General features: G+C 48.9%; 1 protein-coding gene and 3 long non-coding RNA genes across 4 annotated transcripts in view; 3 read left to right on the forward strand and 1 right to left on the reverse strand.

Annotated features, from left to right (window-relative positions):
* SKIDA1 (SKI/DACH domain containing 1) lies at window positions 1-3,473 on the forward strand. The gene has a single exon (XM_077896867.1). It carries the CDS (start codon window positions 526-528, stop codon window positions 3,271-3,273), a length of 2,748 nt encoding a protein of 915 aa, XP_077752993.1. The 5' UTR covers window positions 1-525; the 3' UTR covers window positions 3,274-3,473.
* A 5,536-nt stretch (window positions 3,474-9,009) lies between these two features.
* LOC144313691 (uncharacterized) lies at window positions 9,010-10,836 on the forward strand. Its single transcript, XR_013379312.1, has 2 exons — window positions 9,010-9,155; window positions 10,736-10,836. It is a non-coding gene; the product is annotated as an uncharacterized LOC144313691 (long non-coding RNA).
* Window positions 10,837-14,634: 3,798 nt separating this feature from the next.
* LOC144313318 (uncharacterized) lies at window positions 14,635-21,950 on the reverse strand. The gene is made up of 3 exons (XR_013378989.1): window positions 21,900-21,950; window positions 16,091-16,507; window positions 14,635-15,457 (listed from the first exon to the last, which is right to left on the reverse strand). It is a non-coding gene; the product is annotated as an uncharacterized LOC144313318 (long non-coding RNA).
* Window positions 21,951-22,125: 175 nt separating this feature from the next.
* Window positions 22,126-27,074, forward strand: part of LOC144313319 (uncharacterized) — a 39,573-nt gene continuing 34,624 nt past the window's right edge. The window contains exon 1 of the long non-coding RNA XR_013378990.1: window positions 22,126-22,312. This is a non-coding gene — a long non-coding RNA (uncharacterized LOC144313319). The remainder of the gene's footprint in view (window positions 22,313-27,074) is intronic.

The raw sequence follows: 27,074 nt of genomic DNA on the forward strand, positions 1-27,074 counted from the left end.
TCCAATCAGCGCTGGCTTTAGGGGAATTAATTGATGAAGGTGTCTCCGGACGAGCTCACTTCACTCTGTCATTTTATTTGTAGCTAAAGCAGCGGCGGGAATAGCAGCTGCATTTCTTTTCTCTTTCTCCCTTCACATTCCATTATCATAGTGCTCCAATGGAGAAGGAAGGAATAGAGGGGCCCAGGTACTGATCTGCATCGGGGACTTAGACCAACACACTCGCAGATCAGAAACCGGATGGTTTTTTCCCTCTTTTTAAAAAAATACGAAAACCAAAAAAAAAAGCAAGAATCAAGTCAGTGTAATTTCATGTTGTTTTTTGTTTTTTGTTTTTTGTTTTTTTCCAATAATTTCGCCTAGAGTTTGGCACTCCCTTCGCCGGGAATAACAGTCTTTGTTATTTTATTAGCAGGATGCCTTGAGACACATGCAGCATCTGGTGGAGGATTAACATACATACATGTGTATGTATGCGTCACGTATATATTTACTGCAAATGGTGGGGATCATTTAGTGCCCGAGATGGGAGACCTGAAGTCAGGTTTTGAAGAGGTGGATGGCGTGAGGCTCGGCTACCTCATCATTAAAGGAAAGCAAATGTTTGCCCTCTCCCAAGTCTTCACGGATCTGCTGAAAAACATCCCGAGGACGACCGTGCACAAGCGCATGGATCATTTGAAAGTGAAAAAGCACCACTGCGATCTGGAGGAGTTGCGGAAACTCAAGGCAATCAACAGCATCGCCTTCCACGCCGCCAAATGCACGCTCATCTCTCGGGAAGACGTGGAAGCGCTGTACACCTCCTGCAAAACCGAGCGCGTCCTCAAGACCAAGCGCAGGAGAGTCGGCCGGGCCCTGGCCACAAAGGCGCCGCCGCCAGAGCGCGCCGCCGCCGCCGCCGCCAGCCCCCGCCCGGGTTTTTGGAAGGACAAGCACCAACTTTGGCGGGGCCTGAGCGGAGCCGCGCGGCCCCTGCCAATCAGCGCGCAGTCCCCGCGCCCGGGCGCCGCCGCCGCACGCCCCGCCGCCCATCTACCTCAGATTTTTAGCAAATACCCGGGCTCGCACTACCCGGAAATCGTGCGCTCGCCTTGCAAACCCCCTCTAAACTATGAAACTGCCCCGCTCCAGGGAAACTACGTTGCTTTCCACTCGGACCCCGCTTATTTTCGGAGCCTGCTGTGCAGCAAGCATCCGGCCGCCGCCGCCGCCGCCGCCGCTGCCGCCGCCGCCGCCGCCGCCGCCGCCGCCTACTACCAGGCGTCGGCGGCCGGGCCCCAGCCCAAGGCGGCGGCGGGCGCGGGCGGTCCGGTGAGCCTGACCTACCGGTGCAAGCGCAAGCGCGGGGGCGCCAAGGACTGCCTGCTCGCGCCCCACGCCGGCGCCCGCCGCCTGCTGCTGCTGCCCAGGTCCTACAAAGCCAAGGCGGCGGCGGCGGCGGCGGCAGCGGCGGCGGCGGCGGCCGCCGGGGCCACTTGCCTGGAGAGGTTTCATCTGGTCAACGGCTTCTGCGCGCCTCCCCACCACCACCACCACCACCACCACCACCACCACCACCATCACCACCGGGCCCAGCAGCCGCAGCCGAACCACCCCCCCCCACATCACCACCGGCCTCATCCCCATCTCGGCGGCTTTCCCGAGAGTTGTAGCAGCGACTCGGAGTCCAGCTCCTACTCGGACCATGCAGCCAACGACTCAGATTTTGGCTCCAGTCTGTCCAGCTCCAGCAACTCTGTGTCCTCGGAGGAAGAGGAGGAGGAGGGAGAAGAGGAGGAGGAGGAGGAGGAAGAGGAGGAGGAGGAGGAGGAGGAGGAGGGGGGCAGTGGGGCCTCGGATTCCAGCGAAGTCAGCTCGGAGGAGGAGGACTCATCCACGGAGTCGGACTCCAGCTCCGGCTCCAGCCAAGTGTCAGTGCAGAGCATCCGTTTCAGACGCACCAGCTTCTGCAAGCCTCCCAGTGTGCAGGCTCAGGCCAACTTCTTGTACCATCTGGCCTCCGCCGCCGCTGCAACCAAACCCGCTGCTTTCGAGGATGCCGGCAGACTTCCCGACCTCAAGAGTAGTGTCAAAGCGGAGTCGCCGGAGGAGTGGAATCTGCCGGGCTGGGCCCCCAAAGCGTCTCCGGTGTACTGCCCGGCCAGCCTGGGGAGTTGTTTCGCAGAGATAAGGAACGATAGGGTATCTGAGATTACATTCCCACACTCTGAAATTTCCAGTACTGTAAAGAGGACTGACCTGACAATTAACTGCCTGGCGGAGGGGGCCTCTTCACCTAGCCCAAAGACAAACAATGCATTTCCACAACAAAGAATACTCCGAGAGGCTAGGAAATGCCTACAAGCAACTCCTACTACACACTGTGCAGATAACAACACAATAGCCGCTAGGTTCTTAAATAATGATTCTTCAGGAGCAGCAGCAAATTCTGAAAAAGATTCCAAAATCCCTCATTGTGCTGAATTTGCTACGGATTTGTCCTCTTCACAAACTGACTCCGAGGTGGATGCAGCAGCAGGAGCAGCAGCAGCCACCAGAGCTGAGAATCCCTGCACTAAGACAGGAGACAAAACCTTGCCATTTCTGCACAATATTAAAATCAAAGTAGAAGACAGTAGTGCTAATGAAGAATATGAACCTGACCTTATTACAAATAAGCTTAAGTGCGAGTGCAATGATACAAAGGGTGAGTTTTACAGTGTGATTGAAAGTAAAGAGGAGGACGCCTTGTTAACTACAGCCAAGGAAGAAGGTTTTGCATGCCCTGAAAAAGAAACTCCTTCCTTAAATCCACTGGCTCAGAGTCAGGGCCTTTCATGCACTTTAGGTTCTCCAAAACCTGAGGATGGGGAATATAAATTTGGTGCCAGGGTGAGAAAGAATTACCGGACACTAGTACTGGGAAAGCGACCTGTACTTCAGACACCTCCAGTCAAACCAAATTTGAAATCAGCTAGAAGTCCTCGTCCTACAGGTAAAACTGAGACACATGAAGGAACACTGGATGATTTTACAGTTATAAACAGACGCAAAAAGGTAGCCAGCAATGTAGCATCAGCAGTGAAAAGGCCATTTAATTTCATGGCAAATTTTCCTTGTCCACCATCACTCATTATTGGGAAGGATGGGGATTTGTGGCCGGCGTATTCCTTAAACACCACTAAGGATTCCCAACCTCCTCACAAGGCCCATCCTATATGGAAATGGCAGCTGGGCGGTTCTGCAATACCTCTTCCACCTAGTCACAAATTCAGGAAATTTAATTCATAAAAGTGTTTTTGGAAGATATTTTCTTGAACCCTATTACCTTCCTTTTGTTGTAAACTGCACAGGATGGTTTGTACGAGTCCATTAATGTGTTACACCCCTCTCGGAGCCCTGGTTTATCGCATTTTGAAGACAGAAATCGGATTACTTTTTTCCCATTGCGGGGCTGGTGGTTTTTTTTTTTTTTTTTTTTTTTTTTTTGGAGTAGGGTGGGGGCGGGGTGGGAGAGGGGTTGGTTTACATTCCACAGACTACTTCAGGCTAAAGACTCAAGTAAAACTCAGTTATTAAGGTAGAGCTGGAACACTTTACTGTTTCAATGCTAATAATGCACCCGGTACCTCAATTCAACTGCTACAAATAAATGTCAAAAGGTTGAATAATAAATATTACAATGAGCCATTAAGTTTATGCACTAGATTTCAGACCTGAAAGTGTAACTGTTAATTCAGTGAAAGTTTGTTAGGTTACATGGTTACACAGTGAGGTAGAAAGAAGTTTCTGCGAGCCCAAATGTTCTTTTCTGGAGCTCTTGTTTGTGGGATACCTTTTCCTTTTTCTCCCCTCATTCCTTTTCCAAGAGTAGTTGCACTTCATTTTCCTTCCTTCTTTCTTCCTTTCTTCTTTCTTTCCTTCCTTCCTTCTTTTCTTTTTTTTTTTTTGAGTGGAAAGATTGGGGAGTCCTGCTTGAATGCTGATAACAGCTGCCTCATATATACTGAGTAAAATAAATATGAGATTTCTTTTCTTTCTTTCTTTCTTTTCTTTCTTTCTTTCTTTTTTTTTTTTTTTTTTTTTTGGTAAAGGGTGTGATTTTAGTTTTACAGTCACTCCTAGCAATTGGAAAAGTCCTTTTTGTGTTCTCACCCAAAGGTTTTAAATAAGGTGACTCTTTCTCACTATTGTCCTGCTTACCTTACCTTGTGGTCTGACTCCTCAAGTTTGACTCCTCAAACTTGCAAAACAATTAAAAGAGTTCTCTTAATAGCAGGATATTTTATGGTCTGACTCTTCATAGTGACAAAGCAGTAAATACAACCAAGAGAAGTAAAATGGGTCAGAGTTGTAAGAATACCCCATATGAAAAAATAAGTTCTTTCAGGGCTCTTTGGTACCAGAACTCAGGCACTTGGATTTTATTACCTTTTACTTTTTCTGCATCTCTCTAAACTTCTGTTTTCAGACCATCCTGTGAATAAAGCAGGAGAGTTTCTACTGCAAGTGACAATCAGAGGTGACTATCTATATTTGCACTTAAAATCAAAGTAGTTCAACATGCAAATGGCTAGGGTCTAGCCCTTGGTAAGGGCCATGCTGGTGTACTATGTTGTGATGATGGAAGCAGTAAATCAAAATTATGGAAATTTGCACTGTTGAAAAGCATGCTTTAGCTTTATTTTCAATTAAAAACACTGTTTAAAATTCCTGGTTCCATACATTTCTACTTATTCCAGATTGAAGAACGGTTAACAGGAATGAATGGTTTTGTTGACATTTTCATTTGTAATGTTTTTGCCTGAAAGAAATGCATTTATTGGGTGTAGTGTTTTGTTGTAATGCCATGTGATGAGGCCAGTCAGGTTCTGTGCAGAACACTGGATTCCTTTCTAAATAACAACAAAACTGTACAAACTTGTTACAAATCAAGTGCAAAAGTTTCAGGTTTAAGAAAGTGAAGCAAAGATCAATTGCTATTTTTAATGAAAGTTAAATCTAATAATTTTTGATATACTTCCCTTAGTCTGTCCAATTAGTTATGTAGCTCAGATCTTTGCCATCTTAAACCTAAGAAGTTGCATCTAATGACCATAAATCAGAATACAAAACAAAACATCAAGGAGATGTTTACCGTGTGAATTTAGTCAGTATTTCTCATGGAAATTCAGTCTTTTTTTTTTTTTTTCCCCTTCCCTTAACCATCTAAGTCCTACTCCATTTGAAATTTTTTCTTTTGTCTCTAAATGTTTCAGATAGATCTGGATGGTCTCAGCTCTAATTGCTGTATATGCTCTGTGGTTTTACTCTTACTGTAAAGGACAGAGGCTCAGAATACCTGCATCCAAATACATTTGGATGGAGTAAACAGATGCTTTGAACTGTCTCCCTTCCTTTCTTTCTTGAATGTTGCCAGATGTAGGTTCACTGGATCCTTTTTTATTGGGATGCTAGATATGGTCAAAACAAAAATTGAGGGATGTTATCCTTGAATTCCTGTTTGTATATAATTCCAAAGACCAGTACAAGTTGCAGTTAAAGCCCCCAGAAAGCTGAACAATTGGCTTCTCAGTCTGAGTTCTTTCCTCTTTGGAAGGTCATACAGAATTTGGGTGCAGTGATTTGTCCTGCAAAAATCAATCTGTTAAAAAGGGTGACATGCACACACGGGAAATCTGTAATTTCTATTCTTTAATTACTGTTAAGTCAAGAGAGTTCAAAGTATGATGACCACTCCTCATTTAGACCAGCACTTCTCTTGCTGGCTATGGAATCATTGTTCCTATATTATAAATTGAGAATATATTTGAAGCCTACAGATCTTGGGTGTGGGAAGACTGCTAGATGGAATAAGCACGATTTAAAACAAATATACCCTATGGAATTTCTGACATAAAATATCGGCTTCCAGCTTTGACACTTGGTCTCTAGCCCTCAGAGAATCAATAGTTTCAGTTTATAGGAGCTGGAGAATGAGCAGCATGGAGGCCGAGGCATTCCAGAGTGATACCATCAAAAGGAAAGAAATTAAATAGTCAACACAAATTTCACCCCACAGTACTACAACAAGCCAGCCAACCACAGCAAAATCTGAGTTGGGGCTTCTGTTAGAAGAGTGTACCAAATAGTATTCAGTAACTTACAAATAAAAGGTATTCTTTCCATTTCTGGTAGTCCCTTAGCTGTTTTCCCATTCTGTTGTGGGAATCATTCCCAGTTCAGTTTATTTCATTTTGGTTGTTTTATGATTAATGACAACATCTAGGTTTTCTAAGATGCTATAAATGTCCCATTTGTTCAAAAAGTTAAGCCTTATTGAGGGAAAAACAAAGTTACCTCCATTGATAGATTGCATTTTTACATTTAACTGTTTTCAGGTGATGGCATTTTTTTCTTAAAGGCACTACATGGTTCCAGGGTCACTTAGTCCTGTGTCTAAAGCTCAACACTCACAAAATGCAGGAAAGGGCTCCTTCTCTGACTTTTTTGGGTAAACAAGCATATTTTTGGTCTCCTATAAAAATAGTTTCCTGATAAGACTCTGAAATGAAGATTTAATTATTTTTTTAAAAAGATGTATGTACGCTGTCTTCCATAGTCAGGTTATCTGCCTTCTTAGAAAATACAGCTTGCTCTTTTTCAACTATTTACTTTTTAAAGTGGGTGTTCTTTTCTACTGGCTTACTTGATTACAGTGCAGTAATCTCAATAATGGTTGTTTATTTTAAAATCAACAACAAGGAGCCACCACTAAACAGCAATAACACAAACTAGATGGGCTGGTGTGTGGATTTTTATCTTATCTGTGTTTGGGTGACTTTCAATGGTCTAGAAATTTTTCAAAGTTCCGGTCACAAGAATTGGAAGTTTCTGCTTGATATGAGAATGATAGTTTTGTTTGAATGCAGGAAAAGATATAGACTAATTCCTCAAAAGCATTTTTTTTCCCTTTCAGAAAAAACAGAAACAAAAATCCTCCATGGTAAAAAGCAAAAACAAAGTCCTCACGTTAAAAATAATAATAATAATAAAGCATTAGTATCTACAAAAGATAGAAAATGTGAGTTTTGCTTCACCTTGAAAATAACTTCCTGCTGCTAAAGGATGTGAAAAGGGAGTTTCCAAGAGCCAAAGTGGCGGGGGTGGGGGTGGGGTGGGGGTGGGGGAATTAAAGGTTCCTCATCAACTAACCTCAGGAAATTGACAAGGAGGAACAGGGCATCCACCTTAGGGAGTCCACCCGGTCACCCAGGTCTTCCCTGGGACTTTTCCCTTCCCTGGAAGAAAGAACTATTTTTAACACTAGCTTTGGTTTTGGTTTGCTCCCTAGGCCAAAGGGCATTTTTGCAAACTAGCCTGGGGGGTAGGGACGTAGGGAAGATCCAGGAGGTTGGGGGAGGGCTGCATTTTACCTGTTTGGCAGGCCCTCTTTTGCAAAAAAAAAAAAAAAAAAAAAAAAGGAGGAGGGGGCCCAGCTATCATTCTTTGCCCATGCCCTAGGCCCCCGCTCTTCTCTCGCTCCTTTTCAAACTGTGGCGGCCTCACAAGCTCCTACTTTAAAAGGCCTGAGATGTTTTGCATGAAGCCCTCACAATAGGGGTTGAGAGAATTGACAGTTTCAAAAACAAGGCGTTCAGTCCTTTCCAGCTGCCGGGCCCGCTCTCTCGCACCAACTCCTCGCTCCTCTCTGCTGGTGGCGTCCTCGGCCGCGAGCGGCCGGCCCCCACCCCGCCAGCCCGGGATCCGGCCGCCCCTCCCCGCCCCCGGGCTGTGTTTGTAAACAGGGGTCAGTGTCCGGGGGCTGCCGGCGCGGGGCTCGGCCTGGCGGGCTGGGAGGAAGGCGGGGACGGCCGAGCTGGCGCAGGGCCGGCCCGGGGGACGTGGGGGTCCCGGGGTCCCTTTGCCCCTCGCTCTCCACCCAGGTGCCGCAGTGTGACCGCTGTGCTGACCCGGGGCAGCTCCTAGCTCTGTGGCCTGGGCCACCAGCACCAGAAAGATGTTTAAATGCCGCCATTTTGCATGGTGGCAAACAAATTTCTTTGTGACTTTTTTTCTCCGCCCAGATCTTGCTCTCCTCTGAATTTGTCACCTACTGGCTCCCGGGGCGGAAGGGCCCGGACCCCTGTGCGCCCGGCCCGGCCCGGCCCTCAGCTCCTGTCTACGCAGCCTCAGGTCCCAGTGGCCTCAAGGACGGGCCCACGCGGAGCAGGGGCGACAGGGCGCGCGGCCGGTCCCCGGGGACCAGACCGCCTCCTCTCACTTGGCGTTCCTTTTGTGTGCTCTGAGGTCAGCTCCCACCCCGGCACACGCACACACCGCCTAGCCATTTCTCACCTTCTCGCCCAGGCCTTATATCTCTCTGTCCCAGGCAAATGGGGCCCAGCCTTTTTTTTTTTTTTTTTTTTTTTTGCTTTGGGCGGGGGGCTGGCCCAGGTCTCCAAAATGCATGTGTGGAACGCAAGTGGCAAAGAGATGAGGCTTCACACTGGGCCAGCCAGCATGGCTGTGAACGCCTTCTGGGAAGTGGCCCAAGACCTGCGGCCGGGGGGGAGTCAGGGGAGGCCCCTGCAGAACTCCCAAAGAGGGGGTTAAATGTGATGGGGCAAGGCTTGCTTTCTTTGGCGGCCGTGGTTCCTGTCCTTGGAACCTCTCAGTGCCTCTGAAAGTGGAATGATGACCTGGAAACGGGAAGCGTGAGACAGTGACCTGGAAAACCACCCTGGGTTGGGGAGGTTGGAGTGCAGCGATGCAAACAAAGCTGCTCCCAGAAGAAGAGGGGAAACAGAGGTGCACCACAGATAGGTCACAGGAAAGTGCAACAAGCTTGTTTTCCCGGGTGTTTAAAATGCAGCCCCAGTTGTAAAGTGTGTGAAATTACGCACTGGTCTCTTAAAGAGTGCCTAATTTATAGTAAATAGCAAGGTCTTTGTAAATGGCTTTATTATGTTGTTTCTTGTTAATTGTTGAGAAAATCCCCATTGTTGAGTGTGAAAGGCTTTATGAGCTAACCTGGTCCTCGGCGCAATCAGAGGGCAGTAAATGGCCGCTCGGCCTCCAAGGCCCAGCGCGGAAGCTGACGCGGCCCGAGAGCGGCCCGGGCGACCCCTGGAGACGGTGCCTCGGCCTGGGAAGAAAGTGGCGAGGGCTTCCCGGCTTTAATTAATGAGAAGGCGTGTTTTGAACTCGCGGGCCCCCAAGAGCAGCTTGCTAAGTGGGACGGGGAGCACGGAGAGCGCCGGGACGACCCAGGCGGGTAGGGCGGCGGGGAGGCGGAGCGGGGCCCGGGCGCCCCTCTCCGGCCCCCCAGCCCCGGCCACAGGCCCGCCGGCCCGGCGCCCGCTGCGGCCGCGCTGGGGTGGAACTGGTGCTTGGGCATTGTCTCCAGGTCTCCGGCCGCGTGGAGCGCGCGCTCAGGCCCGCCTGGCCAAGCCTCCTAACGCCCGAACACCCCGGATGGGGGGGTGGTGGCTGGAGGGGCTACGGACCGAGCAGCCCCCCGAAGGAGAGCTCCAGACCCCGGCCTGCGCCTCCTCGTCTTTTGTTTGAAAGCTGTCTCTCTCCTCTCTCCCCCTCTCTTTCTTCCTTTCTCTCTCCGCGCGATCTCTCTCTCTCTCTAACCTGAAATGGACTCAGAAGGCAGGAGAAATCAGAGGCAAGGCTTTTGGGTGTGTGTGTGTGTGTGAGAGAGAGAGAGAGAGAGAGAGAGAGAGAGATAGAATTTCTTCTTTAGGATAAGATAGTCTTCTCTCCTTTTCCCATCTTCTCCAGTTGTCTCTCCAGCCAGTTGCGACCCAGGAAGGGTTTGGGCAAAACCAGGCAGGCGTTGGGTTCGTTCCATTAACTTTGGGGCGAGGACCCCACCGGATCCTGCAGGCCTGGAGAGGGGCAGACGGAGAGCGCCTCCCCGGGCTTGGCCCCGCGGCCTTCCCAGGAGTTAAGATCCGGCGGTGGATCGGGGGGAAAAGCAGCAACCGCCTCTCTGCAGCCTTTGAGCTCAAGCAGGGCGGCCAGAGGGAAAGAGAATTTCTTCCTGAGCCTACGTGGGCGGGGGGAGGGAGGTGGCGAGTTAGGTGGCCCGGGCTAAGGGTTCGGACATTAGCAAATGCAAATCACAAGGAAATGTTCATTCCGGTCCGAAAAACCTGTATCTTTCCCCATCCTCTGGCCTTCTAAGATGGCCCTCCGCTTGCGCACACTCGCTTTCTCACCAAATTAGCTATTACGTGAAATCCCCCTGGGTTTAAAGCACTTGTTTCGCGGATTCGCGTACAACCCATATTAACTATGCACTTTCTGCTATTCCTCTTGTGACTGTCCCTGCCTCTTCCTTCTTTGAGGAGCGTAGGATGCATTTTATTTTAGTCCAATCGATGCCTTGCGAATACTGGGGATAACACAACCCACACTGCTGCGATGGAGGCTGTTTTCAAAATTGAGTTTAGGGATCAATACTAAGTCGAAAAGCTCCAAATTGCACGAATGCACCAAATTCAAGCCTTGGGCTCCCAAGCCCCTTTGCTGACTGAGTGACGCACTCGTGGGCAGTGGCTGTGGTTCGGTTGTTCCTGCTTCTCAAAAAACAGGATGTTTTCATCATATGTATTTGGCTTTCCCTAAAGATCACTCCAGTTTGTTTGGAAAAACGCGACCCCAAAATGTGTGGAATTAAACCCCAGTCAGTGGCTTCCATGCGGGGCTCCTCTCCTACTTGCACTGCTGACCGCCATTCCTCTTTTTTTTCTCTTCCTAGGACCTAACAGCAGCACCTGAAATTGCCATAGTGGGTGCTCTCGGAAAACCTTTGCCCAGTTGAATAAATGTGTCTCTGGTCGGGGGCAGCCCTCTCCTGGACCACTACTTGACTCCCGCCACTTCTGCGCCCAGAGCCGAGCTGTTTGGCACAGCGAGCTGTCTATTCTTCTGCTGCTGCCGCCATGGCTGCAGGGCTGACTGGTGTCTAACTGGGGGAAGGGCAGTGGTTGTCCCCTTGCAAGGGACATTAAGGCCAGAGAGGTCTTAGTGGAGGAGAGAGAAATTTTGGAGGGAGAGAAATTTTGAAAAAGAATTAGGAGAGCCTGCAGCCAGCAGCTGTGTGTGTGGGTGGGGTGGGGGGGTGTCTCCCCGGGGAATCTGAAAAGAACATCTACAGGAGAAACAGGCCAAGTGCTTAGGATGCTAGGGTATCCCTATTTTTTAGCTCCTGCTGTTGGGATCATCCTTTACTTGAGAGACTAGAGCAAAGACAGAAGGAGGTGGAGACAGAGTGGCAGGCAGCCTAGAGGCTCTCCAGTAAGATCCAGTTATTCATCTAATAAGTGCCATCAATATGTCTGTGTTTGACCCTTTTGGATGGAAGAGGCTTAGCAGTCAATAGACTTAGACCCTAAAATATCACCAATCTAGCAGAGAGAAACTGCTCACAGGTCTGCAAGGGCCTTCTCTGGTCAGGATGCTCAGAATGAAGGGGAGAGAAACAGAAGGGAAACTGTCTGAGTCACTGCCTGCCCTCTTCCCCAAGCTATCAAAACAAACAAACAGACAGACAAACAAACTCAGATCTCCTGGAGCCTGGACTATTGGGCGAGTATATGTTGGGCACCAAAGTTGGAATATAATTTCCATTGTTAGCACTCGCCCTCTTTCAAATCAGTTTAAGTTAGCTCTGGGAATAACACAATACTTTTGTGATAAGTGATGAGCAATAGAGAGGAAAAACAGTATAGAAGAGAGACTACTGCACTAAGGTTAGGCAATAGCCTTCCTTCTTTCCTGTGAAAAGTTAGAAACAACAAACATTAAGAGATTTTTAAAGCCACCACTTAGTGGGTTTGGCTTTCTGTCTCTCTGAAATGACTGGAGAGGACCTGATTCTTGGATCTCTCAGGAATAAAAGGCACATTTTACATTCATATCCCCCCCCTCCCCACCATGTCTCTTTCGCCCTCTCTCTTTTTCCCTTCTGTTCAAATGAATACCCTGATTGTCGGTGGGGGCCAATGTGAAAGATTAGTTTTCTGCCCCTACATTGGACCCGAATATGCAGACCAGTGCATGGTTAAGCTTTCAAGTGCCTGGATATTAGATCCATTCAAAGCAAAACCTGCCTGGTATGGTAGAAATTGCCATGACCAGGTTTATTTACCTTTTCCCTTTATCTTCTCTTTTTTTCTCTTCTCCCACCTCTCAGCTTTTCCTTTTCTTCCCCGCCTCCTACCTAACCTTTGCACCCAGTAGTTAGCAATACTTTCTCCAGAGGTGGAAGGAGGGTAAGATCTGGCCTTAAACCAATGCTGATCCGAGGCAGCATGGGAGCCTGCAGTGACCCTGAGTTTCCTTGCTGGGTGAGAGGCCAAGGCTTTCCAGCCTCTTGTCCCGCATGTGCTGAGCTATTCCTGTTAGGCCATAAAAAATAGAGTGTATCTCAAGACCAGGAGAGCTCAATACCATAAACACATGGCTATGGCTCTAACATGTAGTACATTGCCAGATGCAAATGCAGAGATGCTTTTAATTTGGTTCCAAGTGTTATACATCATGTGGCAAATTGGTCTTCAGAAAGCTAATTTTGATATTTTCTGTTAATAATAAAGATTTTTTAAAAGAACAACCTTAACCGTATACGATTGATAATTAAAAGAGTATACACCACTACCACCAGTGTGTTCCTTATCTGAATTTAAAAAGAGAGGTAGTGCTTTTTTTTTTTTCCCCTTCTTTCCCCCTTTTTCCCATTTTTAAGTAGAAGAACTTGGTTAACATTTGGATTGTCCAATTGTTTTGCTGCACATGCAATTTTTGGAAAATAAAAAGATTTAAATCTTTGTGTGTGTGTGTTTAAATCCTTTTACATCTTTATGTATTGTAAATTTAAAAGTCAATTAGGAAACTAGTTATACACTCCTGCCATCTCTTATAGAAAAATGACCTCAGAAACATCTGTTTCCCCTAAAATATCAAAATTTCATATTATCTTATACAATTTCAGCCTGCCATTTGTAATTTAATGTTACAATTAAATGGGAGGAAAATAGAAGTTATTTTGTATAAATTAAGTGGGAGGGAAATATAACTAATTTGTAGATTTAGAGATGTTGCCAGAGCTTCTAAAATCTTGTTCTTTGTATCAATCTCTAGCTGGTTTATCTGAATAGGATCTGATCCTACATAACATGTGAACTACATGTAATATTCTGACACAATGGAAGATTTCTAGATGAATCAAAGCATCCTGATTGTGAGTTTCCTATCTCTTAACTGTTTTGAACCAATACTTTAGTGTATACTCCAACGTTGATTTTAAGAGTGATCTCCTTAAAGGAAAAAAGTGCAAAAATAATTAAGGGGAAAAAAAACTCACAGAAAAATTTTTTTATAAGTAGTGTTAGGACCATTGATCCCTGTTACCTGCTATAATGTGAATGGAATCATTATGGCTGTTCCATTGACACACTTTCTTCATTCAGGATTCCGGCCAAAGGAATAGCATGTCAATGTGTAAAATTCTAGCCAAAGATAAGCCATTACAATGGAAATCGCGATGTGCAAAGTCTCATTGAAGCCAATGAAATTGAGTGTAATATCCATACCACATTCTCATCTGCTTGCCCCAGGATTTAGTATGCGGCTCTGCATTGAAATGAGATTATGCATATAAAATGCCAATATAGAATACAATGCCCAATAAAACATTAGAAAAGCAACTTACAGCCCATATACATGGGCTTTACTTAAATTTGAACTTCATGTGCAAAATGAAGCACAGTACCATCGAAACACTAAATCTATGAAATGTCCTCACTCTGGTTTTTCATGCTTTTTTCTGCATGATTCCCCCACACCCCCTCTTATCCAAACACAATTCTTTTAAGGGCACTCTTCAAATCATCTAACAATTCCCAAAGGGTATGCCAGGAGTCTCTTAAAGTGTCTTTCTAAATTAAAAAGCCCCAAACAATTTAAGTGCATTTTTGAACCCAAAATATCAGCAAGTATTTGGACTTGCAAACCTAAGGGTGTGTAAAAAAGAAGAAAGGGACCAAAGGGAAAAAAAAAACAAAAAACAAAAAAACAAAAACAAAAACAAAAAAAAACGCCCCCACAGTGGATTACAAGGTTATGGGACAGGTCACTAGGAAAGGGAAATAAAACTGAATGTTAGGTTGGGCTTGTAAATTATGTACCTTTCAGGGAAAGCGGTTTTAAGGTCTCTTCACTCAAGGGCTCCCCCCCCCCCATCCATTTTGCTATTAATTCTTAACTCTTAGTAGGCAGCTCTTTAATGAGGTTGTTTGTGGCAGGTTAATTTTCTCCAATCTACTGAGCTCCTCATTTTCCCTTTTAAGTGCAGTGCTGCCTAGAGCTTTCAGTACTTTCCATACCAGAAAACAAAATACACGTGAAGTTGCCGGGCTGGGCTGAGAATTAAAGACGTTATGTGGATGGAAAAATAGAAGGCCTGGATAGATGGGAGTGGGAGGGTAGCAACCCGAGGTGAGGGCACCAGGGAGAGAAAATTCGGTCTTAGGGAAGCAATGACCCTGGGAGTGTTATATATTAAATATTGCAGCGATCGATTTCAATACCCCAAGTGGACACGGGAATAAAAATTCACCAACAAGCCGAAGTGATTAGGAATGCTTTGTTGGGAAGGGGGTGGGGGGGTGGGAAGCGATTTTCTTCAGATCCTTTTTGTTCAGGTTAGAAGAGGCCTAGACAATCCAAGTCTAAGTCCGGACTCTCAGTTTGGGATAGAACTCTAAAGGCTGGTCATATCTCAGTGGTGCTTCTGCAGAGTGAAAAGATGGGCCTTTGTACTAAGGAGGATTAAATATCAACCACGATTATGGCGGGTCACTCTAGGAGCTTTCCTCCCAAGTCAGAGAAGAGTACATCTTGGAAGGGCTGCTCCTTTGCTCTGTATTAGTCTTTGTTTCAGCTCTGGGACAAAGCAGTCGCTTTTGCACAGTTCTTGTTTCATTAAGATCCAAGAGAAAATGCACAATATGGTTTACAGAAGGTAGATTCAGAAGAGCAGGACATAAAGCAGCCTTTGGTGCTACGTAGGGGAGAAATATTTCTGAAACATCATTCCTTCCTCGGCCCAAAGTATGAAACTGTCATATATGCACCATACATGCACCAATACCACACATTATTTCATGAGCGATTTCAGAATTGGGTGGGTGGTGGTGGTGGTGGTGGTGGTGGATTTTCTGTTCTTTTTCCCTACCAAATCTAGCTGTGTAGAACGTTCGTGCTATGAACTGTGTTTCTCTCAGTCCAGGAATCTGCTTAGGGATTTGGGGTAGTCACTGCAAAGGCTGCTTGGAGCAGGGGGATTGTTTGCAGTCACAGCCTAATGGGCCAGGCCTGGGCTCTTCACACTGGGGATACCGAGTCTGCTGTGAGAGACACACTGCTGGATGCCTGCATGCGGCTGCCTGCTGCCTCTTTCCGTGTGGTCGCCACAAATCTGGGAAAGAAATGCAGCATCATACAAAGGATTTCTTTAATGAGGATGAGTTCCTCAGCGTGACTGGGGGTTGTGGCTGCTGCTCAGGCCTCTCTTTTCCTACCCATTATATCCTTCCTTATACACTAGCCTGGGGTTGGAAAGGGCAGGCATCGCTCCCCTGCCCCCCACCTTCTCTGATAACCCATAGACTGATTTCTCTTTTACCCTGGTGACTGAGTGAGGATGGACTGGAAGGTCTGAGTAGGAGTCTCAAAGTCAGGCAAAAGTAAACATATGTGTCTATATCTCTAGTGCCCCCCTCCGTTCTCGTTCTCTGCCATAAGTCTTCCAGTCCTCTCCCATCCCAGTTATCACTTATCATGATTAGCTGCCACTTGGAGCATGGTCTCAGGGACTAGCTTTATTTCTGTATGAAGATCTTTCCAGGGAACGTTCAAGGCATGAGAAGGAACCCCAAGCCTCCCCGTTTCCTTTGAATATAAGTTGGGCTGGCCAGAGCAGGTTAAGGCTGAGGCTACTTGTGTACCAGGCTGTTCCTGCAGCCTGGAGCTCCCAGGCTCTCTGTGGTGTGACTTTGGGCTACAGGGAGGCCATTCTGCCCTCTATAGCTATTTATCTTCCTAAACCTACCTGGCTCCTTCTTCAGGTTGGGGAGATAGAGACCGGTCCAGGATCAAAATATCACTTGAAAAAGTTACTTGGAGAAGTTAGAGTTATGGAAACCAGTTCTCTCTTTTCTTAAGTGTGGGAAAGACTCAGGGATTTAGACGAGAAGGGGATTGCTCAGTTTTTGCTGTGGTCCCCTCTTTGGACTTTTATTCTGTCTTTTGCATCTCCCGGACTTTCATCTTCTTCTTCTTCCTCTTTGGCTTCTCCTTGTCCTTCTCCTCAAGTCATGTCAGAAAGAACCAGCAGGTTGAAAGCATCAATGGACTTATACCAGGAGGGACTGCTGAGGTGGGAATGAAGCCTGGCCTTGTGTGGGCAGGTGGTTCAGAGTTCAGAGATTCTTGTGTGATTGAGGGGTAATCTGAACAGAAGGAAGTTCTGGGGGGAAAAAGATGCAGATGGAGACTCCGTCTCAGGTCAGGGAGGAGCAGATTCTGCATCCAGAGCCTAAGCTCTGGGATCCTGAAAGGCTGCCTTGCTGTAGGGTACCTGTTGCATGAAGCTGCTCAGGGAGCTTTGGGGCCCCTGCCCTATTGTAAGTCTTGGAGGTTAGGCCTGGCTTCCCCTGGGGCTGCTGGATTCACCTGTCACTACGCTCACTGCTCAGGGACCCTGACAAACCTCCACAATGTGGGCCTGGGAAAAGGCCACTCAAGGTTCACTGATCTGTGTGTAGAACTTTGCAAAACTGCAAATAAGCGAGAAAATTTGTCTATTCTTGTGAAGGGAAATACAAGTTTGCACTTAACATGGAAGCCTGAGAAAAAAAAGGGGGGGGGGCGGGGGGGCTTCTTCTGGCCAACAGCCCCACTGTAATCTCCAGAACAATTTCATTTCCTCTGCAGCACCCTGGCTACCCTAGCTGAGGCCTTGGAAAGGTCAGGGAAGAGACGGAGCTTAGGAGGAGGGGTGGGGTGGGGTGGGGAGAGTGGGGGAGCAAAGCGGGGACTAGGCCCTTGGCCAGGTCTCAGGTGAGGGCCAGGCGGGTAGTGAGGAGGGGACAGGATGGAAGGCCACAGAGGAGGGACGCAGCCATGTCTTTGGGGGAGGTTGTGGTGTTTTGGAGAGGGGCTTTCCTGAGGAATCCGCAGGGCCCGCCTCCGGGACAGCTTGCTGGCGCCCCCGCTCCCCCCGCCCCTTCTGGCAGGGCAGGTTGCAGGGAGCTCGACTGCGCCAGCCCCGGCGTACAGGCCTTTCCCGCTTGCTGAGAAAGGGAAAAGCGCACGCTCGGGGCTCGCGGGCCGGGAGCCTGTCGGTGCGGAGGGAGAGGCGCTCCTCCACGCTAGCCACAGCGCGGCCGCCTCCCGGCTCCCTGCACCTGGCCCGGCCGCGCGGGAGGCAGACCGTGTCCCGGGAAGCGGCTCCCGCGAAGGGCGGCCGGGCTCCCCCCGCCGTCGCGCGGCTGCTGGGAACCCGCGGGCTGCAGAGTGAAGCAGGCCCCGGGGAGCTCGTTCTCTCCCCTCCAAAGGGGAGGCTGGAACTTTTGAACCCTTTACTTTTAAAGTGATTGATCGCGTCCCACCAGAGAGCGGCCCCACCCCCTGTCCCCACCTCCGCCGCCTCCCCTGGCCACCTCGGCCCGAAGTGTGCGCGGAGTCCGCGCGGGGCGCAGGCTGGGTGCCTTCGGAGATGCGCGCGGCGAAGGCGAGCGCCTGAGTGAGATGCACGTCAAGCAGCCAGAGCCACGGCTGCGGCTGCGATTCTGGAGGAATCCCTCGTGAGAACCCACAACGCGAGGCTTGGTTCGTGCCTCCTTCCGCGCAGCCCTCCAAGTGAAAGACGCAAACGACAGCTTTTCCCATGAAACCGTCCCTGCACGCCGGCCTCCCTACGAGGAAGTCCTCGCAGGAGCCGGGCTCCGCGCTGGGAACCTCCAGGGAACTCTGGACGGAGGCTCGAGGCCTCCACGAGTTAAGCTGATTACTAATTTGGGCTGCTCGGAGCGAGTAACACACTTAACGCCTTTGGCTTTGGTGATGGTCCCGGAGCGGAGACCCAAGTCCAGATGCCCCCAGGGCTGCGGATGCGAAAGGCGAGTGGCGCAGACTCCCGGACGTCTCTGGTAGAGCTCCCCGGGCAAAGGTTGGCTCTTCCTCGCCCCCAAATAAATTCTTGGCTAAGTAGTGCAGTCTAAATACATTAGTATTACTAAATGGGGTAAAACAGACGGGGTTGAAAGTGAGGGCATGTCAACTGGACCCAGACCCGGTCATACTTCTCCTCCGGTGACAAGTCAGGGTGCTTCCAACACGAAAATAGAAATGTAACATTCGACTGGACGAATTAATTTTTGACGGATTTACGGTATGATTTTCTTTCAAGCGGTATTCATTGGTTCTTTCGATCCGTAGTGCGGTCCAAAGACAGAAATATAAACAAGCACTCTCTGCTTTGCGGAAACCCCTGAACAGTATCTCCCAAAGAAAGATCAAGACACTTTGTGAATTTTCCCCAGATAATGCCTCATATTCCGAATGACTGATCAGAGAACTCCGGTATTGTTAAATAAAATGAGAGGAAGGCGAGTGACGTGGGCGTCGAACAATGGCATTTCTGAATCAGTTTGCTTGATTGACATTTGGGAGCTTCATGACCCCAGGGAATAGGACTCATTACGGTGAATACACCAAAACATCAACCAAGATTAGAACTCTAGATCCTGTTTTAATCCCATTTCAGTCTAAATTATAGTGGGAAAATATAAAATCCAAGAGGGGAGAATTACTCCATCATATATTGACCGAAAGTCTTAATTGTTCAAAGGGGGGAATAAAAGTGGAAAACCGATATACTTTTCATCACTTTAGAAATAGCACTGACAATTAAGTCAAGTGTAAAGGTTTGGGAGGGTAGATACTAAGAATATTTATGTGGCATAAAATATACTCATTTGAGAGACATACCAAAGAAATACAGGGAGCGTTTCTTGCGTGTATGAGAAAAATATACTCCTCCTCCGCTGGAGTAAAAAGAGGATCATCAGCAAATTGATGCTGAGAAGTAATTAGATATCTTAAAGGTGGAGTCTAAATTTCCATTATTATTTGGAAGACTTCTCTTTTTCTTGGGAGAGGATTTTTTTTTTTTTTTTTTAATGACAAAAGTTGTGTAAATTTAACCCAGGAAACTGTTGAGAGCAGATCTTCAATTCAGGTTGAAGAAACAGAATGTGTGTGAGCAAAGCCTATTTTTAACCATAGAAAAGTGTGAGATACTGTGGGCTGTGTTAGATGGGAGTATAATCTATGGCAACTTCGCTATACAAAAAAAAATTTGATTCCTCATTGGAGCTTACCCTCAATTCTCAGAAACTTGAAAGATTGGAAATCTTAATTGAGTAATATATAGTAAATTGAACCAATGGCACCCAGAAGGACGAAACTGTGGTAAAACATATTATAGTTATATTCTATTTTTTTAGTAGACAAATTACACCAAGGGGGAATATAACAGGAAGATATAAAAATAGAGCATATGTATGTTATGAGAAATGGAATAGAAAGGGTTGCTGCACAATATACTTTCACATCTTTTATTTTGAGGGGTAGATTTTAATGAGAAGCCTCTGTGTTGCATGGGAACTGGGAATCATAGAAATTATTTATGCAGCAAGAAGGAACGAAAATTAATTATTAGGAGCTCAGTAATCACCAAATAAACTCTGAGCTTTGAGGTTAAAAATAGACGACTATCTTCATGTTCAATTATACAGTATCAATTACTAATACAACTGATGTTTCAGCGTCTCAGTGAGACCAGATACCATCTTCTATGGAGGTATCTTGGTATTAATTAATGACTGCTTTATTCTCATTATTCACAAGGAAAAATAGGGGTCGTGTCACATTAAAATTAAGATTATCTTAGTTTATCTGGGCTCTTAAACAAAGATCATTCAAAGTAATTATATTTTGAATTAACAGAGGTAGGCAATTTATCTCGTTATTTTTTGTTCAAAGACAGAAAATAAAGATCAGAAATAAGCAAAGTTTCATTCTGAGGATAGGAAGAACCAAACAAACATGTCTTGACTTTTGCAATATTTCCCTTGCTAAAGGGGGAATGAGGGAACCGTAAAAGACGTGACTTTGCAAAGTCAAGTCCTTTTTAAAAGACTCGGATCGAAATTCTTGCTATGCAACAAGGATTCAGGTTTGATTAATTTTCTGCAAGCGACGTGACAGCGGTGTTTTAAAAGATTAATTAAAATTGAAGTGTTACGGAGCAGGAATTCAACCTGCAGAGGCGTCCCTGGCGCCTTGGGGGGCTTTGCAAGCGAGTCCCAAGCCCAAACTGCGGGCTTTCCCGAGCCTGGGACGCAACTCCCCGTCTCCTGGAGAGGAACGCGGAATTTGGCAGGGCGCCCGCCTGGCCGCCTGGCATCCCGAGCTGGCCGCCAGCTCTCGGGGGTGGGGACGGGGTGTGTCCCGGGGAACCCGCTGCCGAGAGAACTGCTGGCGCGGCTCGCGAAGCGCCAGTGAGGTCCAGGGTCACGCCAGAGGCCGGAGGGGACTCCAGGAAGCCGGGAGCTGACGGCCCCAGGCCGCGTCCCCTTCTGGGGGGAGGGGCGGGGGGGGGACACCCACTTTGTGCCCGGCTCCTCCGGAGCCCCCTCCAGGGTCGCGAGCGCGCGGGGCGCGCGGATGGCACCGAGAGAGGGCGCCTCCCCGAGCCCAGGGCGTGCAGGGCTCCGCGGCTGGGCTGCTGCGGCCCCGGCCGGGGCGCGGGCCTGCCCCAGGCTGCCCTGCCTCGGCTCGGACTCGGGACCCCGGAAGGCCACCCGGCCGCGTCCTCCTACCTCGCCGCTCACTTTCCCGCCCCAGCTTCTGTTCCCCGGCATCCCCGTCCCCTCGCCTCACTTTGCGACGCCTGGGTCCAAGCAAGAACTGCAGCTGAGCGCAGTTGTAACTGTACTCAAGGAGACACAATCGCGGGAGCCCTCCGGGTCGCGCGCGGCGGAAAAGCGACGCGGGTGGCGCCCGAGAGGGTGGCTGGGGGAGGAAGGGGGCGTTCGTTCGCAGCTCGCCTCCCCAGGGCGCAGATGCAGGGCCCCCCTCTCTCCGACCGTGGGGCTCGGGGGCCGAGCGGGAGGCCGCGCACCGCGGGGCCCTCGCCCCAGGGCTCCGGCGGGCGGGGCTGCGCACCCCCGGGCTCGCGGCCCGCGGCCTCCGCGCTGGGGCTGTCCCCTCGCCCTGCGGCGGCGCCGGGAAACCCCTTCCTCCGCGGCGGGTCCCTGGGGTCGGGGCCTAAAGGGCTCCCCGGGGATTCTCCGCGCCGGGGAGGCGACTTGGTTCCTCCTCCCCGTCGCGTCTGCCTCTCCCACCCTCTTCCGAGCGACCTTGGAGGTGGCAGGGGAGCGGGAAGGGAGGCGGGCCCACGGATGGTGGAGGCCCGGGAGCGGGAGCTGGGGGAGCCCGGGTCGGGGAGGAAGCTCTGGGGAGCAGAGGAAGGGGCCGTGGGCGAGGAGGACGCCACTGGCAAGGGGGGGTGGGGTGGGGGGCGAGGCGCGAGTCCCTCTCCTTCCGAGTGGCGCAGGGGGACCTCCTCCCCGGGGAGCCCCCACCCAGCAGCTCGCAACCTTGAGAACAAAGGGTCTGGGAAGCACGGTCGGGGTCGGGGAGCGGAGGTGGAGGGAAGCAGGAAGGCAGGCGGTGGGGGCAGGGGAGGGCGCTTCCCCACGTTTCCTCTCGCGGCCGAATGACGGAAAGCTCCCTCCAGCTAACGCCTCACTGAGGTCGCTTCGAAATCCGGGAGGGCTCGGGTTCCTTACCTAACGGACGCACTCGCTCCCTTCCTCCCCCAGCGTCCCCACCCCCTCCGGGGACCGAGGCCCGCGAGCCGCGAGGCTGGCTGCGCGCCGCGGCGCGGGTGGAACCGCGGGGCAGCAGCGCCTCCTGCAGGTGCCTGGCGCCTCCGCAGTCGCCGCGCCGCGCGGCCTCTTAAGGTGGAAGCCGCCTCATCCCCCACCCGCGCCCTCCGCGCCCCCCGCGCCCCCCGCGCCCCCCGCGCCCCGGCTCCCACCCGCCGCAAGTCACCCTCGCGGAGAGGGCCCGACTGTCCAGAATGGTCGGAGTCTCTTGGTCCCTGCTGCGGTTCCCTTGATCCCTTGGCCCCGCGACCTGCAGCGCTTTCGTGGAAGCCCCGGTATCGATTTGGACAATCACGATTGATACTTCCCTGCAGGTATAAAAGGGTGCGAGAGTCGCACTTCAGGGCGGAAAGATCCGAACAGCATTTCTTTAGCCGGAAAGCAAACTTTTATTTTCCGTTTATTAAAAGCAGAAGCCAAGCGGGAAAGGGTCGCCGAGAGCTGAGCTTCTCGTGGGTCTTTCGGATCCAAGTGCTCAGGGTGAGGCTGGCGGGTCGGAGAACCCCGTTCCGCGCCCACACCCCGCAGACTCGTGGGCAGCTGCGGGCGCAGCGGGCCGGGGAGGGGCGGCGGGACCGCGGGGAGCCCCCCCTTCCGCGTCGCCCGCGTCCCGGTTTCCAGCCCACGCTCGCCTGGATTCTTTGTTTAGCGAACGTGGAGAGGCTAGGACGCCAGTTTCTGTTTCTTTCTTTTTCTTTTCTCTCCTAACTAACTGTGCGTGTGCGTGTGCACGTGAATTCAAGGTTTCCGGAATGTGAGTGTCCTCCGTGAGCTCGAGGTTCTTGGGGGAAAACCTAAGAGCCGCGAGCAGGACACGGACGAGCCGACTCCGGTTCCGCTGCCGTCTGCAGCGAATCCCTTTCCCGTGCTCTTCCCTCCTCCGCGTCCGGGAGAGGGGCCCCCGCAGCCCCAGGACCTGGGGCCGCCGAGCGCGGGCGCCGGGAGCCATCGGGGAGGGGAGGCAGGCCGTGGGCCCGGCCGCCAGGCTCACCTGCGCCTCGGGAACCTCCTTCCCCCTCGCCCAGGGCCGCGCGGCCTCGGCTCCGCCCCGACGGGCTCCGCCCCAGGGAAGCCGGGCCGCGGGGGGCGGGGGGCGGGGGGCGCCGCGGGGGCAGCTCCCAGGGGCGGGTGCGCAGGGTCACGCTCGCCCCGGGGGCTGCAAACCGCAGGCGAAAGTCGAGAGGGGCTGGAGCGTTTCTTCTAATCCGTTTTACACTGTGAAAACCGCAAAGCTGTCGCCTAGGCGGCCACTTTTTAATTGGGAGGCAAACAGACGAAAAACCCAAACAGACGCGCAGGCTGGCTTCCTTTCCCTCCGTTTTCTCCTCGACCTAAAGCGCGCTGTCGGGCGGACGGGGAACCCGACGGCCGGCGCTCGCGTTGGCTGCTGCGGGCCTGGACCGCGCTGGGCCCACGGCTGCTCCCCGCGTGGATCTCCGGCCGCGCGCCTGGTCCCCGCGGGGGGCGCCGAGGCCGCACGCCCCATGCAAGCCCCTCGCGCGTTCTCGCTCGTGCTGAAGGGCGGATGTGGGAACGCGGGAGAGGCAGGCTCCGAGCCCCGAAAATCGGCCCCGGGTCCAGCTTCCTCCGCAGCTCGGGGCTGGGAGAGCGGGGGTTGGGGCCTCCAGGCGGGGGGACGACTCCAAGCAAACAGAAGGAGCACCTGCAGACGCTCTTGGAGTCCCGCAGCTTCCCCTGGGGGAAGGCATAAGTTGGTAGACACGCTGCGCGGCGCCGGAGCTAACCCTCGACTTACCGCGCGCCCCGCGGGGGTGCTCAGCCCCCTGGGGGGACCCCCCACCCCGAGAAGCGAGGAGAGCGGAGGGCGCCGGAGACCGGGGTGGGTGCGGGCGGCGGGCGTGGACCCCCGTCCTCACGACAGTGGAGCCCTCCTTCCTACGGTGATGTGCCGAGGGTCCCGCGTGGACAATCATTTTTATTGTATTTTTTGAGAATCATTTTTAGGGAAACTTGTGGTCGTGGAGGTAGGAAAAGGAAAAAAAGTCAAAAGAAAGGAGGAGGCTTTATTGAAAAAGCAAAACCAGGAACATTGGCGTGGTCGAATCGAGGAGAGGGAGGGAGGGAAGGAAGGATGGAGAAGACTTTCCTTCTTTGTTCTTAAAAACCCGAGCACTCCCCCCCCCCACCCCCTTTTTCCCAAAATCAAAATACAGAGAGGCACTTCTTCTTGGAGCATGTTTATGGAATTGAAAGATAAAAACTGCTCATTATTGGTTCACTTTTAAAATATTTGCTGGGTTGAGCAAAGTTTTTAGAAGGTCCTTTCTCACCCAGCCCCAGGGTGAAACTCATTTTGATTTAAAGTAGATTGAGGATAAAAATTGCAGAAGAGAAAAATGTATACATTCGTCTGTACATATGTACACAATGCAGCAGAGTTGGTTTTCCCTCCAGTCTAAGACAAGAGATTCTATAGTAAATTATGTGTGATGGCTTAGTTTTTTCTGGTATCCTCTTGTCACCAGAGAGGAGTACTGAATTATCTTTCTCTCCACTCCCAATTAATAAATCTACCGAGAGAGAGAACTCTCATTATGAGAATGTGACTTTTTTCCCTCTCCTGGTTTTCTTTCTTTCCCACACATGAACCACACACAGACTATACATCATGCGCAGACTTCTCCCTAATCAGCCTGTAATGTATGATCTATAAATCCATGTTCATGTTTTAAGTTTCCACTGAAGTTCGGAACACTGTTGAGGACCTACTTTGTTCTTCACCACGTGTGCACTTCATTAGGGATCTTTGGTAAACCAATAAAATGATTATCTTTGCTTTGAATTTCCTTGTGATTAAATGGAAAATAACATCAACGCACAATTTAAACAATATTTTTTATATCAAATGTCAAAGAGTAAAAACTGGACCATCATTGTTTCAAATAATCAGAATGATGGCTTCTCACTTGCAGTAATATTTTGGCAAAACTATATTAATGGAAAATTACTAAAAACTGCATGCATTCCGTATAGAGAGGCTTATTTGCTGAGCTTTACCTCCAACAACCTAAGTTATCTGGTTCAAATTACTTAAGTAATTTCAAGTGAAGGAAGGGCTTGGAAAATTAGGGACTGTGGAATAATTTGTGTTTTGGTCTTTTCATGAAACTTTAATCAAATCTGATTTTTGTGAAAACTAAAACAATGCAATAATCCCTTAAGTGATTTTGTAGAATAATGTGTGATTGTTTAAAAAAAAAAAAGTGTACCCCAAGGATATTTTAATGAAACTAGATGAATACAAATATAACTATTCTGAAGTTGTTTTTCTATTTATTTTTCTCTGTCTCAAATGTAAGACACATAGGACTCCAGAATATGTACTTTAATGTGTTCCGATAATAAGAAAACTATGGCTGCTTTTCTCAGAGGAGCACAGTTATCTAGGGGCAGTGCCAAAATCATTAGATAAGCATCATCTTTCCTATCACATCATTGTCTACATGAAATTCCATCTTAGGAAATATGCAGGAATATTATATTTGTTTCAGAAGCTTGAAAATACAATAGAATTTGAAATATTGAAAATATGATTCTTAGTTGACAGTATCTTAGAAGTTGCAGAGGTATCTCTTTTTGAGATGACTAATAATGACTGACTTTAATAATGTTGGAACATAAGGAAAGATTTCAATAGCAGGCAAGATGTGATGAATGGACACTAGGAACAATGGAAGCTAATGACAAAACATGCCAACTTTTAGAATTCTATTTAAATCATTATTTTTCCTTCCAGTGTAGAGGAAGATGCCCAAGTGCATCAATGTTCATCAGATGCAGGGTAATAAAAATGTGAGCGACAGTCAATGGACCGTGACTGTAATATGATTGTTAGCGTAGGTGGGTGAGCACACTGGAACATTTGTTCCTGTCTAAAGAAGGTTCGTGGTCCTCAGTGGAGGTAGGGGAAGTTTGTAGAAAATTGAGGCCAGGAGGAGAAGAGGGAAAGAAGGTTCTACAAAGAATAAAGCAAATTCAGTAATTAAAAAACTACTTGTTTTCTGTTTTAGATTCGACTTGAGTCGATAGTTCCTGCCAGCTATTTAGATGAAAATAAAAGGAATATCACTTAATAAGCAGATGCTCTGATACGTTTTCCTCTTAAAGGGTCTGATTCCTGGCATCCAAAGGAAACTGGAATACAAGTTACTATGAGAACTTGAATTTGTTCTGCCAGAGTGAAAATTGGTTCCATTAGGCGTCAGTCACAGAACTCTTATAGACCTGGCGAGGGCCCTAGATATGATATATCCAACTAGCTGAAATAATAAAGTCTTAAGTAATGCTAGATGTGCTTTGGGAAACCATCCAGTGGGTTTTAATTTTTTTTTTTTTAATGAAAGTTTCCTAATTTTACAATCCTCATAAATCTGGGCCAAGCCTAAATTAGGTCATCAGGGTGAGTGAAAACTTAATGCCTGACCCTTTGGAGATAACATGATAGAAAGAACTTAAAATGTGAAATATTTGATTGTGCGCAATCTCTAGCAAGGATTCATTCCTGGACATTTTTCGTACTCTCTTGCCCATGCTTCCTTCTCATTATAGATTTATAGTGCTCTGGAGAAACCCTTGGAAGAAGTGATATATCAGACAGACATACTGTCTAAAAGCTTACAAGTTCGTGTCTGACTACATAAATAAAAATCTAAACAACAGCAACAAAAGAAAATCAACTGTATCTTAGAGGAATAATTATATCCAATATATTAAGAGGAATGAGAAAAATGTGCACGTTATCCAAAAGTTCACGGTTTATTAAATATAGAAGGGTTTCAAATAAATTCATAACACACATGGATTTATATACATAAATGTAATGATCTTTCTTTAAAAAAAAAAAAAGATTTTATGTATTTATTTGAGACAGAGAGAAATAGCACAAGCAGAGGGAGAGGCAGGGAAGTAGAGGGAGGAAACAGGCTCCCCGCTGAGTGAGGAGCAGGATTTGGGGCTCAATCCCAGACCCTGGTATTATGACCTGAGCTGGAGTTAGATGCTTAACCTACTGAGCCACCCAGGTGCCCCATAATGATCTTTCATAAATAAAATTGA

Source organism: Canis aureus, chromosome 5, assembly GCF_053574225.1.
Source record: "Canis aureus isolate CA01 chromosome 5, VMU_Caureus_v.1.0, whole genome shotgun sequence".
Classification (NCBI taxonomy): Eukaryota; Metazoa; Chordata; class Mammalia; order Carnivora; family Canidae; genus Canis; species Canis aureus.

Coding starts and splice junctions, on each gene's coding strand:
- SKIDA1 (XM_077896867.1), top strand. CDS start 526: ATGGGAGACCTGAAGTCAGGTTTTGAAGAGGTGGATGGCGTGAGGCTC.